We start from the raw sequence: 17,421 nt of genomic DNA, 5'->3' as shown, positions 1-17,421 counted from the left end.
TGAGGATTTACCCCTAGGAGATGCACTTCCTAGCTTGGATCATTTAAGTTCACCCCTAGGAAATGCACTTCCTAGTTTGAGTCATTGAAGTTTCACCCCTAGGAGACGCACTATCTAGTCTGGGTTTTTCCAGTTATATTTTTGTTTTAGGAGATGCCCTTCCTAAATTGAGATTTTACCCCTTAGAGACGCATTTCCTAGTTTTGGGTCATCTAAGTTCACCCCTAGGAGATACACTTCCTAATCTGGGTCTTTCAGGTTATATTTTGGTTTAGGAGACGCACTTCCTACATCCGAGATTTTACCCCTAGGAGATGCACTTCCTAGTTCGGGTCTTTCAAATTATATTTTGTTTTAGGAGACGCACTTTCTAAATTGAGATTTTACCCCTAGGAGACACACTTCCTAGTTTTGGGTCATTTAAGTTCATTCCTAGGAGACGCACTTCCTAGTTTGAGTCATTTAAGTTCATTCCTAGGAGTTGCACTTCTTAGTTTGAGTCATTGAAGTTTTATCCTTAGGAGACTTCTTAGTTTGGTTCATTCAAGTTTCATCTCTAGGAGACGCATTTCCTAGTTTAAGTCGTTTGATTGCATCCCTAGGAGACACACATCCTAGTCGACTCTTTAGTTTACTCTCATCATTGCATCAATATCCTAAGCGGTTTACAGTTTTTCAAATAACTCACAAATTTTCATAGTAAAAACTACAGTAGAAAATTTTGTTTGTTTTGTTATTTTGATTGCAGTCACCCATCTGGAGAATGATGGAAGGCATTTTAGAGTCCATTTCAGAGTCAATTCAGGTTTCAAGTCAGTACAGGCTCATACCTAGATAACGAGGGATGTGATTTCAGAATTCAATTCAAGTTAGAAGTAGCAGAAGCTCGCCTCAAGAATGCGAGTCAACAGTCCGAGGTGACCAACAAAAGTAGTCTCTTTACGAAAAAAAACAAAAAGAGAGAAATAAATCCAAATGCCGAAGCAGATGAAAGATGTGAACTGCTCAAGACATGGTTGAAGTTATGAGCACTACATGTCCGGTCTTGATCTGAAGAAGTCGTGGAAAAATGAATCAGCACCTACAGCTAGCAAGTATCAAGGTTCAAATCAAAAGTCTACATGAAGAACCATTCAAGATTCAAGATCAAGCTTCAGTAGACTTATAGATAGGAATCTTGTAACTCATAGCTGATAGGCTTGCTCAGTTCTTTTAGATTTTGATTTTATGTAATAACAACACAGCGGACCGGAACCTCGGCGGCACCTCAATCGGCTCTCCACCTCGATACTCTATCACTGTTTCTACTTCTGAACTACACGTGGCCTGATTCCTTTATAGCCAAGTATATGTAGGCAGCTCATATACCAGGGTTCGGTCACAGTTTCCTCTCTTTAGTTTTTGGTATCTCTAAATAAGGGTCAGGTCAAAAAACCTGTCTCGTCGTTCTTTGTCTGAAAAATCTTCGTGTTTCCAATCAAAGAGGGGCAGCTGTAGACATGTAATTTTTGACCCTCCCCGGGACTTCTACACCTTTTAGTGTTAAATATTTCTTTTAGTTATAATATTGTTACTTTGCTTATTTTTGATAATTTTGCTTTATTTTCTCTTGAAAAAAAAACTACAAAAATATTTTTTGTTTATTTATTTTTATTTATTTTAACTAACTGATATTATGTCTAGTTATTTTAGTTTATCTTACTTTTAATAAAATTAAAAATTACAAAAATAGTCACAAGTATTTTCTTAATTATTTCATAGAAATTTAGCATTTATTTGTTATTTCTTATTTCTTGTCCGTTTCTTTCCCAAAAGAAAAATAGAAAAAGAATATCATCTCCTTGGTTTTATCCAATCCAAGAAAGTTTTGTTTCGTAAATTAATTTTTGACAGTTATATTTAGTTGTAGTATTTGCATTTGTTTAGCTAAAATATCTTTGTATTTTTTTAATTGAACAATTGAAAATATGAAAAAAGGTAAAAGAAAAGACAAATATCCTTATCTCTTTCACATGGCCACTCAACTTGGGACCACTTCTTTTTCAACCTCATCAATTTATTTTACATTGCACATTCACATAAGCTTTGCCCACAAATTATTCACTGTGCATTTGTTTTTCCTTATATTCCTACAATCACATTCCATACACTTTGCACTTATTTTCTTTTATTGTGATTTTGATTTTATTTTTAATCCACCTGCACTCTTTTGTTTTGACCTCACTCCACTCACACCGACATTTTGGCAGTTGGCACAAATAATATTTCTTGTCATCTATATACTTCACACCTGCAGATAATTATCAAGGAGGGGACCATACATTTTCTTCACACATTTTTTTTTCTTCTTGCCCAAGCACTTCAGATAGAAATAAAGATATATATCCATCATTCACACGAAAAGAGGGGGGAGTATTTTGCATAGAGACAGAAGGGATACACAAAAACACAGTAAGTCAGGGGGAGACATAGGAACTGGGGAAAAATTAGGAAAAAAACGTAACCTTCTTCTTTCTTCTCCAGCATCGACAATACCATTTTCTCATCACCCAAGAATTCTCATCCACTCACCTAATCTGTAACAAAAACCAGTAGCACAAACACTTAACTAACCTAGAGGACCCTAATCTCTTAAGAGACCAAAAAGAGAAGGCCAGCCGCATCAGACACAAGAAAAACGGGACAACCGCACCCCATTTTTGGACCTCTGATTTCTTTAATTTCCTTAAACACCACACAACCGTCTTCCCCTCTAACTTCATCTCCGTGAACCTAATACCTTTCCCTTTTTACATGAATCTTCATTCTCTCGAAAATACAAAATAGACACACACACAAACTAAAAATTAAAAAACAGAGTGAGTGAACGGACGACAAAAGACATGGAACGAACGAAAATCCAAAGAGAAAATTAAGAGAAGGACACAAAACAAAGGGAATAGAGGGGTCGAGGAGGTTCTGTTGGGTCTTGTTCGAGTTTCTATTGCGATTTATTCGATCCGATTTCTGTAGCTGTAGTTCTATTTTGTTGTTGGCATCTCTTGTATGTACTGCTCGGAGGAAATTTTTTATCGGATAGCTTGACTAAAGGTCCGATTCTTACTCTGCTTCCTAAATGTTTATTGTGTGATTTTGCTTAATATCATGCTTAGTATTTGATATATTGCTTATTGATCTGTTTTAATGACGTCTTTGTGTTGGTTTGCTCTCTGTTGTTCTTGTTGTTTAAGTTTAATATGTGTTTGAATGTGTAATGGCTAAGATGAATTTATAATTATCGTTGCAATTCTTTATTAAGAGATTCTATAAGGCTTCAAGATTACCATTTTGGTGACGGAAAGTTAAATTAACTAGTTAGTGATTGGTTGGTGTCTCAGATTGTGAAACGAGTATTATGCCATGGGAGTTAGGCTCGGATTAAAGAAAGTTGGATTTAAGAATGAATGTCCATGAGATAGTTTATTTTCTTTTTATTTATTTATTTAATTTTGATCTATAGCATCATGTTTAGGTCAAACATACTTAGGTAGACAAATTTTAGGTTTTCTTTTTCTCTTTTATTTGAGGTAAAAGGTCATTCCCTTAGTTTAATTTATCCTGGGAATGCCCCGAAGGATTTGTATATATTTTATTCCCGGGAATGCCCCGTAGTATTCTGTAATTGGAGGCCGAAAGTGAACTCTTAGTACTTTTATTCTTATTTTATTTTTATTTTATTAGGTGGGATCGACCTTGAGCCTCTTGTGTGTTTATTTTCTTTTCTGTGTTTAGTTTTACCTCAATTTGGATATTTTAAAAACCGATTTGATCAAGTGCGCAACCATACTAGTTACGAGACTTGGGGGGTTCCTAACACCTTTTCCCTGAGTCAAATGAACCCCCTTACCCGAATCGCTAGTGCAGACTTAGTTTTGGAGTCTAAAGTGTTTTAAAAGGAAAAATCGTTTTAAAAAAATGGTGACCTGGCACACCGAAACCAATGTCAGATGGCGACTCTGAAAATTTCTTTTGAACACAAATTTTTGTCACTTTCTAATTGGAAAACCCTTTTAGCTTTACTAATCTTTTTATTTATTTTAAGAGGGTTAGTGAGGTTGTAAAAAAGGGGTGTGACAGAGTAGGTAGTTGTGTGGGTCAAAATCTGATCACAGGTGGGTTATCATTAAAAGAAATTATAAGGGGTCGACCAAGCCATAGTCGTACCCATGGGACGTAACAACGACGAGTAACTCGGCCATTGCCGAGATCGAGCCATCAGAAGGCTTACACGGCAGAACACATGTCGTAACACTTGGGCGAGTAAGGAAGAGTATAGTCAAGAGAGGGTATGCTGGTTAAAGACCGTTATATAAAGATGAGGATTGGTAATATATGTATGACAGAAGAAGACAAGAAAATGGGGTTCCAAGAAAAAGGGAAAAAGGAACTGAAGAACGGGATGAGACCTCCAATAACAAAGTAAAAGCCTAGATTTTGGTTACAAACCTTTGTAATCGTCTTTGTTTAATTAAAAAAGATAGATCTTATTGTTTTCAACGACATTTCTTCCTTTCCTTCTTTGCGCTTACAAGTACAGAATAATATATCAAAGATGTAAACTTATCATTTACGTTTGATGTCTTTTAATCATCCTAAGAAATGTTGTACAAGCTCGGCTTCATTCGATTCTCGCATTCAATATGCTTTGATCTAAAGTTATTTATATTTGGCTAAACTTTATCCTCCATTTTATTTATTATTAGTTTAACGAAAAGCTTAGCACTTTTAGTCAAATAATTTAGCGCCGTCTGTGGGGATTTATTAGCCAAATTTTTTAGTTTCCTTTAGATCTAAAACCAACCAAGTGTCACATTCAGGTTGTCATAGCCTCACCATCTCGGGATAAACACCAACTCAAAAGAATAGTAGATAAGCTTTTGAGATAACCGTACCAATCTAGGTCAGATCTCTACATAAAATAGAAATTGTGACCAATGTCTATGCAAAACCCATGCCTCACCTGTAGCGATGGGTTTGGCACGTCATGTGCATGTTTAAAGTAGAATCATGGTCACTATGCGCTTGGCATGACCGCAATCCCATTTGATGTATTCACCTTATATACCGACACGTACTTCCACCTCTTAGGAAGGGACAATAGCCTACTGTGTGATCCTTTGAAATAGCGGTCATATCCTGCCTTATTTTTGTACCCACATGCACTGGATGATTTATGAACAAAGTATGACATGTTTCCCTTATTGTTTGCGCATATCAGACTGGGACTTGGTCTCGATATCCCAACGGGCGAGGTAAGTCCAACCCACGAGAAACCTAGACGTGATTAACGATGAAGCCAAACACGGCTGCCAAATCTGAAACCATCATTCGAGAACAAGGCGAAGCGAGCGACCCTACAGCTCGTTCCTCCTTTCACCGACTTGCTAGGCCAAGGTAAGGCAATTTCGTTTGGATTTAACTTATCACGCTCTCTTGTTGGTTCAAAATAGGAACACGAGCACTCTCGTAGGTGCACGAACAAGGGGCGAACGCCATCAAAACACCCCAGGAAAAGGTTCCGTACCATGCCATCTCGCAAGCAACAACCGAGCAAAGCCCTATAAGCCGTACCATACAACAAATAAAAGAAACGGTTCGGCACGGGTCGACTATTGAGAAATAACCTCCAGAATAAGGGACTCACCCATGAAACACAGAGTATTCTCCAATGAAAGCAAAGTTAAGCAAACTGGAACTCACCCATGAAACGAACAGTGCCTGGGACTCACCCATGAAACACACAGTATTCTCCAATGAAAGCAAAATTAAGCAAATCGGAACTTTCCCCGATGCACGCGTAAACAATACGGCGACGAGTAATGTTCTCCAATAAAAATAATACAATGGGTTACAATTCCGACTTCGCTCGAATTAACACCTTTATGGCATCAGTCATTGCCAAACGAAAGGAAAGTTTGACCTCGCTCGAATTTACAATGGGTTATAATTCCGACCTCGCTCGAATTAACACCCTTACGTCTATTGGCCATAGGTCATCGCCAAGCAAAAGGAAAGTTCGACCTCACTCGAATTTACAACGGGTTACAATTCCGACCTCGCTCGAATTAACACCTTACGGTCACCGGTCATCGTCAAATGGGTTACAATTCGACCTCACTCAAGTTAACACCTTACAGTCATCGGCCACCATCAAATAAAAGAAAATTTTGACCTCGCTCGAATTCATAACGGATTAAAATTTTGATCTCTCAAATTTACATCTTACGGCCATCGACCACCGCTAAGTAAAAGTAAAAATTCGCCCACCCGAATCGACAACTTGAAGTTCGACCTCGTTCGAATATATAAGTCAGAAATTGACGTCGCCCAAGATGGCGACTCCAAGTTCGACCTCGTTCGAATATATAAGTCAGAAATTAACTTCGCCCAAGATGGCAAGTCCAAGTTCGACTTCATTCGAATATTTAAGTTAGAAATTGACTTTGCCTAAGATGGCGACTCTAATTTAAACCCCGTTCGAATATATAACTCAGAAATTTTCGCCCAAGATGGAAACTCCGAGTTCGACCTCGCTCGAATACATATGGAAAAATTGACTTCGGCTAAATTGGTAAGTCCGAATTTAATCCCACTCGAATATGCAAGTCGAAACTGACTTCGTCAAAGATGGCGAGCCTGAATTTGACCTCGTTTGAATTAAGGTTGATTCTGCCTAAGTTTACAAATCAGAAGTCAACCTCGCCCAAACTTGCAGATCCAAAGTGACTTCATTCAGACTCACACGATGAGATCCTACTCGATCCGGGCAAGGTCGAATTCCCAATTAAAAAGATCAGGGACTCATCACAAAGAAATATGAAGGTCTACGCAAAAAATATAACAAATGGGAGGGAAGGAAAAGAAAATCAAAAGACACACAAACGAAGCCGAAGCAACTATTTCATTCAAATTTACATGCGCAACAGTCGCACCTTACAAAAGGCCAAAACATGCCCTCAAGAAAAAGATGAAAATAAATAACAAAAGAACAAAAAAAACTAATTACAAAGGTTGCAGCAAAAGTTTCACTCGGCGTCATCCCCACCGCCGTTCTCCCTAACATCATCATCATCATCAGAAGAGAGCCCGTCCTCAATATCAATGCCCTCACCAGCCTCCGGCGTTGCAAGGTCGTAACCGTAGGTAGCACGAGCCTCGTGCACCTTCGCCCGAGCATCTTCAAAGGCGGCCTCTGGAACATTCCACGCCTCCCATAAACCCTTGTATATATCACGTTGGGCCTTGGCATGGACCCATAACTCATACATGCGGCAGGGAACAGTGGCTGAAGCAGACTCTTGAGGGGGAGCTTGAGCCAATAATTGTGCCTTCTCAGCTTCAAGAGCCGCAACTCGGTCTCCCAAGATCGAAATGTCCCGATCAAGTTCACCAATTTGCTCCTCGAGCCGTGCTTCCCTTAGTGTGGTCGTCACTTTCTCAAACACCTGCTCAGACTTAAGGATGCAGATAGTATCCTCTAGTGCCGCCGCCCTTGCTTAAGCCGACACTTGAGAATTCTCGGCTCTCTCCATCTCGGCCACTTTCTTTTCTACCTCGGCTACCTTCTCCGTCCATTCTACACGCAGAGCATCGACTTTAGTAGCATTTTGCTCAAGCTTAGCTCGTAAAGATAGCACCTTCGCCTGAAGGTCCTATCGTCCTTGGCATGAAGCAGCTCCTCAAGCTCACTTCATCTGCGGATAGACCGAATCAGTTCCTTATCTCTTTTCTCCAACACCTCCCTGGAAGACTGGGTACTGGCGCCCGCTCTGAGCTGCTTGTGCATCTCACGACATCTATTGCAGTACAGTCGATACTTCTAGACCATCTTCAGAAAAATCTCTGCTCGCGTCTCGGCCCTACGAGCACTCTTGACCTCCAACATGTAAGTCTAAAAAAAGAGGAGGAAGAAGAGAGGGAAGAAAAGAGTCAATAAAGACAAAGGTCACAAAGCAAAGAAAACAAAAAGGTACTCACCCTTAGGCCCATCATGGCCACACCGCGTGACAACTCGGTGTCACTGACATCCTGAAGAGCTCCATTTTCAGCAGCGGAGCACAGAAGATCGAGCTGCGGCACCAAATCCACTATGTCTTGCAGCAGGTTGAGATCCAATAGAATTTCAAGTATTCGGGAATGGCCTTCCGCTCTTACCACAGTTTGGGTAAAGCCCTCCTCGAACATCCTCATGTCCTCGGGGTCAATGTAAGATTCGGATTCATAATCCTCAACCATGACGCCCTTCCCTTTCTCATTGGCCAAAGAGGGGGCACGGTTCTGCCGAGATGTTGAAGGTCCACCCGAAACAACAACGGCAGCCTCGGAACTCTGTCTCTTCTCCATATTAGCCCCTTAAAAGCTCGCAACAGGCGTTGTCTCCACGGCCGGGTTGGCACCACCGCTGGTTCCGGGCATCATTGGGGCAAGGTCGCCCCTCAAAGATGTTTCGGCTGGAGAAGCCTCCTTCAACACTACCCTTCGTCTCTTCGACGGGGCCTCTCCACTACCAACGCGGTAAGATTCACCCGTTGAACGAGCTGTGGGAATCGGTGTCTCTAGCTGAGAAGTAACCTCAAAACGTACAGCTTCAGCCACGGACGTAGGTCGGGCAGTAGTTCTCGGTATTGGTCGGGCAGCAGCCCTCGGCGCAGGCTGGGTAGAGGGCGCTGGTTGACAGAATGCGAGCAGAGGAGCCCTCGTCCTTCTCGCTCCTCTCCGACCTGTCAACAAGGAGGGATTAGATCATATAACGACAAGGTTAAAGAAACTATGAAGCGGAGAACAAAGCAATACTACAACAAGCTGACTCACCAGTAAGAGGTTTGCACCCAAACGTCTTATGGAAAGGCGCCCACTCATGAATCCCCATGTGTGGGGGAGAATCACTCTCAACCACTCACAAATATCGGCAACTAGCGGAGGAGGTAGTCTCTCGGCTGCAAAAGCAAAAAAACAAGTCCTCAGCAAAGTCGCTAAAAGGAAGACAATCGACGACCATCTTAAGAAAAATCACAAAGTAAATAGGGGAAAACTTACGAGCGAAGTTCCATATCTCTGGAAACCCTGCCGAGTTCACCACTAGCTAATCTGTCCACACATAGAAGTAGCTTTCCCAAAAGCAGCGATTGGCCTTATCGTCCATATTCACCACCAAACTCTTGGTTCCTCTATGGCGTATATGAATTATCGTACCCCGAAGAAAATGAGGGGTGAAGATGTGGAGCATGTACCCTAGGGAAATTCCTCGGCCGGCCAGCTTCGCATACTTGATGAGCATAAGAAAGATCTTGTACGCATACGGAGAGAGTTGAGTCGGGCACACTTTGTAGAAATGGCATAAATCCACCACCTGAGAAGGAAGGGGGAGCGTGTACCGATAATAAAGGGATATGCATAAAATGCGCAGTAGCTCGGGCAGTGCAAATGTACTATGTCCTTCCCCGCCGGCACCGTTTTGATATGATCGAGGATTCCCCACTTGGCGTTGAGCGTCGTGATCACCGCATCATCCATAATGGAAGGAACGGGCTCCAGTTCATTTTCGAAAAGGCTGTTAAAATTAGTCCTCGTCTTCCCCCGACGGGGGACTACCTCATCCACCGTCGGAAACCCCTCGCCTTCCACCACCTCCACTCCCTCTTCGAGTAGGGATACGTCACTTTCCGGCATCGGAGCACCAACAACTTTATCAGACTAGGAAGGAGCACTAGCCATTTGTCTTCTTTGATTGAAATAAACTAAAGCGACGAAGGAGAAAAGGTAATGGTCACAGCGAATTCTAGCGAAAGCAGAAGTATGAAAGACTAGAGAAGGAGGAGGAAGTTTGCAAAATTCTTTCTTAGATAATTGAAAAGCACAACAACCAAATGAGAGGCTTCTCCCATATTTATAGGGACATAAATGCCCTGAGCAAGAAAACCAAGAGCCACCAATCAAAAAATGGAAAGGGCACAGGAAACGATACGGTGCCTGGGGAACGTGCGCCATAATGATGCATAATAAGCATTCATGATATCCTGTATTGGTGTGGCGGTCCAATTCTGAACCGACGTAACGGTCCAATGAAACTCTTGAAGCATCACGTCGCTACCTCGCCATATGGACCTCGTTCCTCGCATAACATGTCCAAATTTCTCCTTATTTTTGAATCAACAGAATCCGCCCATCGAGCTCGCCAAGAGGCGACCCCAACGGGCGGAGGGACTAATTGTATGGGTCAAAATCTGGCCACAAGTGGGTTATCATTAAAAGGAATTGTAAGAGGTTGACCAAGCCATAGTCGTACTCACGAGGCGTAATAGTGGCGAGTAGCTCGCCATTGCCGAGATCGAGCCATCAGAAGGCTTACACGGCAGAACACATGTCGTAACACTTGGGTGAGTAAGGAAGAGTATAGTCAAGAGAGGGTATGGTGGTTAAAAACCGTTGGATAAAGAGGAAGATTGGTTATATATATATATATATATGACAGATGAAGGCAAGAAAAGGGGGTTCCAAGATAAAGAGAAAAAGGAACGGAAGAACGGGAGGAGAGACAACAAAGTAAAAGCCTAGATTTTGGTTACAAACGTTTGTAATCGTCATTGTTGAATCAAAAAAGATAGATCTCATAGTTATCAACGACATTCCTTCCTTTCCTTCTTTGCTCTTACAAGTACAGAACAATATATCAAAGATGTAAGCTTATCATTTACGTTTGATGTCTTTTAATCATCCTAAGAAATGTTATACAAGCTCGACTTCATTCAATTCTCGCATTCAATATGCTTAGATCTAAAGTTATATGTTTGGCTAAGATTTATCCTCCATTTTCTTTATTAATTAGTTTAACGAAAAACTTTGCACTTTTTGGTCAAACAGCAGTAATCTTTAGAAATGCTTCACTCTCATGGAAATACAGTAATTCTGTTAATTCTATGACACAGTGTTTCCTTGTTATTTTTGAAAAAGTGAAAGTGCTCAGAGATGGTTATGACTTAAGTTGATAAAATTTTATAATTAAATTCATTACACCTTTGAAATTGTAAATTCACTTTTTGTTGAATTTTAATTAAATTTTCATAAAAAAATATTAAATTTTCATACTAATATCTATACTTGATATAAAAAAATATTAATGAATTTGAACCCATTATTTATACGCTACCTCCTCCACAAAATAGTAAAAGCACAAAAAACTGCTAATCCCTATGTTTCTCTTTATTTGAACCTTGTTTGATTAGACACAAAGTTTAAAAAAAATGAAGATTTTTGGAATTTGTGGTCCTAAACAAGTTAAAAAGGGGTCAGAGTATTTGTGTGGTTATAAAAGCTTCCCATTGAGGATAGAATTGTAAGTTTAAACTAAAATTGTTATCAAATTTAGAAAGAAATCATTCTTTTTAAAACGGAAAAAAAAAATAAGTTAACGTAACTAGAACAGAGGGGCTAGTATTTGACAAATTTGCCCAATCGTACTAACCCAGCAATTGCGTCGAAGACACGAGCACTGGCCGTCTTTTTTTTAAGTGACCGGGAAAATACCCGAGCAAAAGTGCAAAAACCAACATTCTATGCATATATTTGGTTTGGCAGCTGTCAGTTTCTCTTTTCTATTGCTTTTAATAATGCAGGGATGATGGTGGAGAATATAAAAATCAGAAAAAAAGGTAAGAGGAGACTTTGTCTGAACAAGTTGTGGAGTCAACACCACTCATTTACACTTAAAAAGTCTCTGCTCTCTCTGCTAGAGCTTAACATTTTGGTCGATCGATCGACATGGCGAACGTTGCGGTGGAATTTCTGGTGCAGAACTTGATGCAGCTGCTGAGAGACAATGCAGAGCTGATTATTGGGGTTAAGGATTCGGCTGAGAGTCTGCTTCAAGATCTCAATGATTTCAACGCTTTTCTCAAGCAAACTGCTAAGTCCCGCAGTGAGAACGATGTCCACAAAGAATTGGTGAAGAAAATTAAGACTGTGGTCAACTCTGCTGAAGATGCCATTGATAAGTTTGTGATTGAGGCCAAGCTTCACAAGGACAAAGGGGTTGGCAGATTTGTGGATGTTAAGCATTATAAAAGAGTGTATGATGTAGCAGGTGAGATTAAAACTATTAGAGACAAAGTCAAAGAAATCCGTCTCAATAATGCCCTTGACCTTCAGGCCCTTCAAGATGAAGATCAATCTGCCAAAGGTGTCCAAGAAAGAAAGGTATCACAACAATGGAAATGTTTCTACTTGTTGTAGATTTGGGATGGTTTGAAATGTAGGCAACATTAATTGAGTATGCATATCTTCGACTACTCTTTAATCCATGCGTTACTACTAACTGCTGCTAGTATTAAACAACTCAAATTCATTCGTTGGAGTACCAACATAAAACTACTGCATTATTGACTAGTTGTCTTTTCAAATATTTCGACTACGCTTTGTTTTTTGTTTTGGATTGGGGAAAGGGGAAAGTGAATAATCTAGTAAAATTGAATCATCTGTTAACAATAGAACTGCCACTCAATTTTGCTAAAAGGTCTGTCAATATCTAAACAAAAGAGGGCCAAGATCAAATAATTAAATGGTCAAATCGAACTCATAAATATGACATTGCTTAGCCAAAAACTTTTTCTCAGAAAGCAACAGTGCGTTGAAATATGAGAGTACATTTAACACTCTTGATTAATGACTAACGCGTAGATACCCTCCTAAAATGCAATGCGATTTAATTCACATTCACAGTCACTGTTCTATGTGATTGAGAATCTGCTTTTAGGCATATCACTTGACCAACTAACTATTACATTTTCAAAGACAGAAGCACGTATCTTTTTGTAGTTGTACAAATACATGATGTTTTTTTTTTTAAATTCATATATCTGATCTTTATCTTTGCTATTTTGAAAGCCTCCAGTGGTAGAGGAAGATGATGTGGTTGGATTTGAAGAGGAAGCAGATAAAGTAATCAACCGTCTTCTGGGAGGATCGAGTGGACTAGAAGTTGTTCCAGTTGTTGGAATGCCTGGTCTCGGCAAAACGACACTGGCAAATAAGATTTACAAGCATCCTGACATCGGGTACCAGTTTTTTACTCGCATTTGGGTTTATGTTTCTCAATCATACAGGAGAAGAGAATTATTTCTCAACATCATCAGCAAATTCACTCGCAATACCAAACAATACCATGATATGTGTGAGGAGGATTTAGCTGATGAAATAGAAGATTTTTTGGGCAAGGGAGGAAAATACTTGATTGTCTTGGATGATGTATGGTCTCCTGACGCTTGGGAACGTATCAGAATAGCTTTCCCAAACAACAACAAATCCAATAGAATATTATTGACCACTCGAGATAGCAAAGTTGCTAAGCAATGCAAGCAGTGCATTGGTATACCTCATGATTTAAAATTTCTGACTGAAGATGAAAGTTGGATTTTACTGGAGAAGAAAGTTTTCCATAAAGATAAATGTCCTCCTGAATTGGAACTATCTGGAAAGAGCATAGCCAAAAAATGTAATGGACTACCCCTTGCGATTGTTGTTATTGCAGGAGCACTAATTGGGAAAGGTAAGACATCAAGAGAGTGGAAACAAGTGGATGAGAGTGTGGGCGAACACCTCATAAATAAAGACCAGCCTGAGAATTGTAACAAATTGGTGCAACTGAGTTATGATCGCTTGTCTTACGACTTGAAAGCATGTTTTTTATATTGTGGTGCATTTCCCGGAGGCTTTGAGATCCCTGCTTGGAAGCTAATCCGTTTGTGGATCGCAGAAGGGTTCATACAGTATAAAGGCCACTTATCTCTTGAGTGTAAAGCAGAGGATAACTTGAATGATCTCATCAACAGGAATCTAGTGATGGTAATGCAAAGAACATCTGATGGTCAAATCAAAACATGTCGTCTTCATGACATGTTGCACGAGTTTTGCAGACAAGAGGCGATGAAGGAAGAAAATCTTTTCCAAGAAATAAAACTAGGTGCTGAGCAATATTTCCCCGGAAAACGGGAACTAGCCACCTACCGTCGCTTATGCATTCATTCCTCAGTTTTGGAATTTATCTCTACAAAGCCCTCAGGTGAACATGTCAGGTCATTCTTATCTTTTTCTCTAAAAAAGATCGAGATGCCATCTGTCGACATCCCAACCATACCAAAAGGCTTTCCGTTGCTGAGGGTTTTTGATGTCGAGTCCATCAACTTCAGTCGCTTCTCCAAGGAGTTTTTCCAGTTATATCATTTGAGGTATATTGCTTTCTCATCTGACACAATCAAGATCATTCCTAAACACATTGGAGAACTGTGGAACATCCAAACACTCATAATTAACACGCAACAACGCTCTCTTGATATCCAAGCAAACATATGGAATATGGCACGACTAAGGCATCTGCACACTAACTCTTCTGCTAAATTGCCTGTTCCTGTGACCCCAAGAAGTAGTAAAGTTCCTTTGGTAAATCAAAGCCTGCAAACTCTCTCCACCATTGCTCCCGAAAGCTGCACAGAAGAAGTGTTTGCAAGGACTCCAAACCTGAAAAAACTGGGTATTCGTGGGAAAATAGCTGTGCTTCTTGAACCTAATAAGTCATTGTTAAAAAATGTGAAGAAACTAGAATCCCTTGAAAACTTGAAGCTGATAAATGATAGTAGTCAAACAGGAAAAGGGTTACGCCTTCCACCCTCATATATATTTCCCACGAAGTTGAGGAAGCTATCTTTAGTAGATACCTGGCTGGAGTGGAATGATATGTCTATATTGGGGCAGATGGAACACCTTGAAGTCCTGAAGCTGAAAGAGAATGGGTTTATGGGAGAATGCTGGGAGTCAGTTGGAGGTTTTTGTTCCCTACTGGTGTTGTGGATTGAAAGGACAGATCTAGTTTCTTGGAAAGCATCAGCTGATCACTTTCCAAGACTTAAGCATCTTGTTCTCATCTGCTGCGATAAGCTTAAGGAAATCCCCATTGGCCTGGCTGATATACGCAGCTTCCAAGTGATGGAGTTGCAAAACTCCACCAAAACAGCAGCAATATCTGCACGGGAAATACGAGACAAAAAAGACAAGCAAACTCAAGAAGGGACTAACAACAATGGGTTCAAGCTCTCTATATTCCCTCCCGATCTCTGATTGCAACTGGATGTGCAGCTTCCTTGAGAGGTCAGTTAAATCTTTCCTTGACCTTATTCAGATTGGTTTTAATTTCTATTTCATGTTTCTAGAGATTGTCGCAACCCCCTCATCTTCTATCCATTGTCCACATCCATACAATATAAGTTGAATAGGAACAGGGATTTCCATCCGTGCATTGCAATGCTAATCACCAAAAGTGGTCCTTAAAATCCAAAATTAGAAGCCAATAGGGGGCAAAAAAGAATATTAACTAACTATGAATTCTAACAAGTTCAAACCACCCAGTTCCTGCCTCAAATTGCAGTCTGATAACAGTTAATTAAAACTGAGCCAGAAATGTGGATGGTGATGCTCAGCTATTCCCCTTGGCACTTAATATTTGTAATTGTAACTCCTGAAATCAATTTTCCAAGTGTTCTCTAAATTCCATAAACTTATATAAAAGAACTGACAAATCACAATCTATATAACATTCAAAGTAGTATTAGTCACCATCAAATCTTGAGATTCTGTATAAAAGCAGTCTGTGAAAAAGAAAAACTAAATGCAGTTTTACATAACGCAGTAACAAGCTTATGCGTAGCCCTTCCCCTGACAAGCTTTATAAATTAGCAATATGACATAGATGTTTACGAACTACCTACTGGATTTTTCCTCTTTTGCAATTTGTTTTTCCCTTTTGGTTTTTCTTTTCGCGTTTGTTCGTTAACCTGAGGGCTGCAATGAAGATTCACTAACATTTGTTGGCATGGTTTCCTATTTTTCTTTGGTAACCTGCTACTACAATGCATTTTACTGAGAAAAGGAAAATTGATTCTTTGCGATTGGTGCAGGTCTTCAATGAATCAAACTGTATGATGCTGGTACTGTACCATGGATAAGAAACTTCTACTAGGTGTTATAATAATTCTTGAATCGTTGTCTGTCACCAACTTATTTGGGACTGAGGCGTCATTGTTGTTGTTGTTCAGTCGTTGTCTGTCTTTCTTGCCTTTCATGTGTTGTCTTCTTGATTGTGGTCATAGCTTTGAGCTGAATAATTGTATGTTTTCCATTTGTGGTATGTTATAATCCATAAGAACAGTGTACTTTGCGCTTGCAATAACAATTGATTGATTGTGTGGTCGGAGCTCGTACAGTTTTTTTTCTTTTTTTTCTTTGGCCAGTATTATGACACTACAATTATATAAATGGAGGAAATACGCTTGAATATTGCTTTGTTTGGAAGCTGGAGAAAGTAAATGAAAGACAAAAAATGATACTTTCTCCTCCATGGTTGAAGAGTGCAGAAGGGAAAAGAAAGAAGAAAAAAGAAATAAAAATATAGCAGTCCTTCTCTTAATTAATTGAGGATGTTAATGTAAAGTATGAATTTCATATTTTTTTGTGTTATCTATAAAGTTTGTTACTGTTTTATATCATAATGTGATCAGGAGGTCACAGGTTTAAGCCGTGGAAACAGCCTCTTGCAGAAATGCAGTGTAAGGTTGCGTACTATATACCCTTGTGGTCCAGCCCTTCCCCGTTTCTCGGATCCCCCGCATAACGGGAGCTTAGTGCGTCAGGCTGCCCTTAACTGTTTTATATCATATTCTAGTACCAATAGACATTCTAATTATGTCTGTTTTTCTAGAAATAAAGTACCATTATGTTAAACAAACTAAAACAATGTCAGAAAAAGATTGTGATAATAGGAATAATAAAAAAAAAGGCTAAATTTAATTATATACAATGTATTAATTGAAAAATTAGCATGATAAAAATTTATTAATAAATGAGTGACGTGAACCATTGAGACCTAACTATTCCTTCTAGTAGCATACAGTAGCTGGGACGGTAAATGAATTGGTTAAGCTAACTTCTGGAGTTTGGTTTTGGACCAATCTAGGAAGGTTTAACATAAATATACCAATTAATTAGGATTTGTAAAACGCGGAGATGATTTGGGACCCGTTTGGCCATAAATTTTGTCAAAATAATCTTGGATTTTATTTGGTAAACACATGTTTGGCCATATAGATTTTGCCTATATTTTGGCAAAATCCCAAATCCCAAAACCAGCTCAATAGTTGGTTTTGGGCCAAAATCTTTACAAACACTAGCTAGCGTTTGGCCATGGATTCCAAATTTGTTTTAAAAAATCTGATTTGGGTAAAGTTTGGTTTGAAGATAAAAATGTGTTTGGACATACATTTTCAAAACATATTTTCCAATTTTATTTTGGAAAAACATGTATATAATTCCAAGTTTTGGGATTTTGGCACAAAATCAACA

General features: G+C 39.5%; 1 protein-coding gene across 4 annotated transcripts; it reads left to right on the top strand.

Annotated features, from left to right (window-relative positions):
• Positions 1 to 1,963: 1,963 nt before the first annotated feature.
• On the top strand, positions 1,964 to 16,272 carry LOC107759740 (putative late blight resistance protein homolog R1A-3). 4 transcript variants are annotated; one of them, XM_075223038.1, is made up of 5 exons: positions 1,964 to 3,090; positions 11,652 to 11,687; positions 11,769 to 12,231; positions 12,919 to 15,174; positions 15,981 to 16,272. In XM_075223038.1, exons 3-4 carry the CDS (start codon positions 11,797 to 11,799, stop codon positions 15,142 to 15,144), a joined length of 2,661 nt encoding a protein of 886 aa, XP_075079139.1. In that variant the 5' UTR covers positions 1,964 to 3,090; positions 11,652 to 11,687; positions 11,769 to 11,796; the 3' UTR covers positions 15,145 to 15,174; positions 15,981 to 16,272. The 4 variants fall into 4 exon arrangements, with proteins under 4 accessions (XP_075079139.1, XP_075079140.1, XP_075079137.1 ...); XM_075223039.1 differs by lacking the exon at positions 11,652 to 11,687; XM_075223036.1 differs by having other exon boundaries at positions 1,965 to 3,090; positions 11,652 to 12,231.
• The last annotated feature ends 1,149 nt before the right edge of the window (positions 16,273 to 17,421 follow it).

The sequence above is a fragment of the Nicotiana tabacum genome, chromosome 10 (genome assembly GCF_000715075.1).
Source record: "Nicotiana tabacum cultivar K326 chromosome 10, ASM71507v2, whole genome shotgun sequence".
Taxonomy (NCBI): domain Eukaryota; kingdom Viridiplantae; phylum Streptophyta; class Magnoliopsida; order Solanales; family Solanaceae; genus Nicotiana; species Nicotiana tabacum.
The sequence above is the reverse complement of the archived record's forward strand: the minus strand, read 5'-3'. Positions and strand labels throughout refer to the sequence as shown.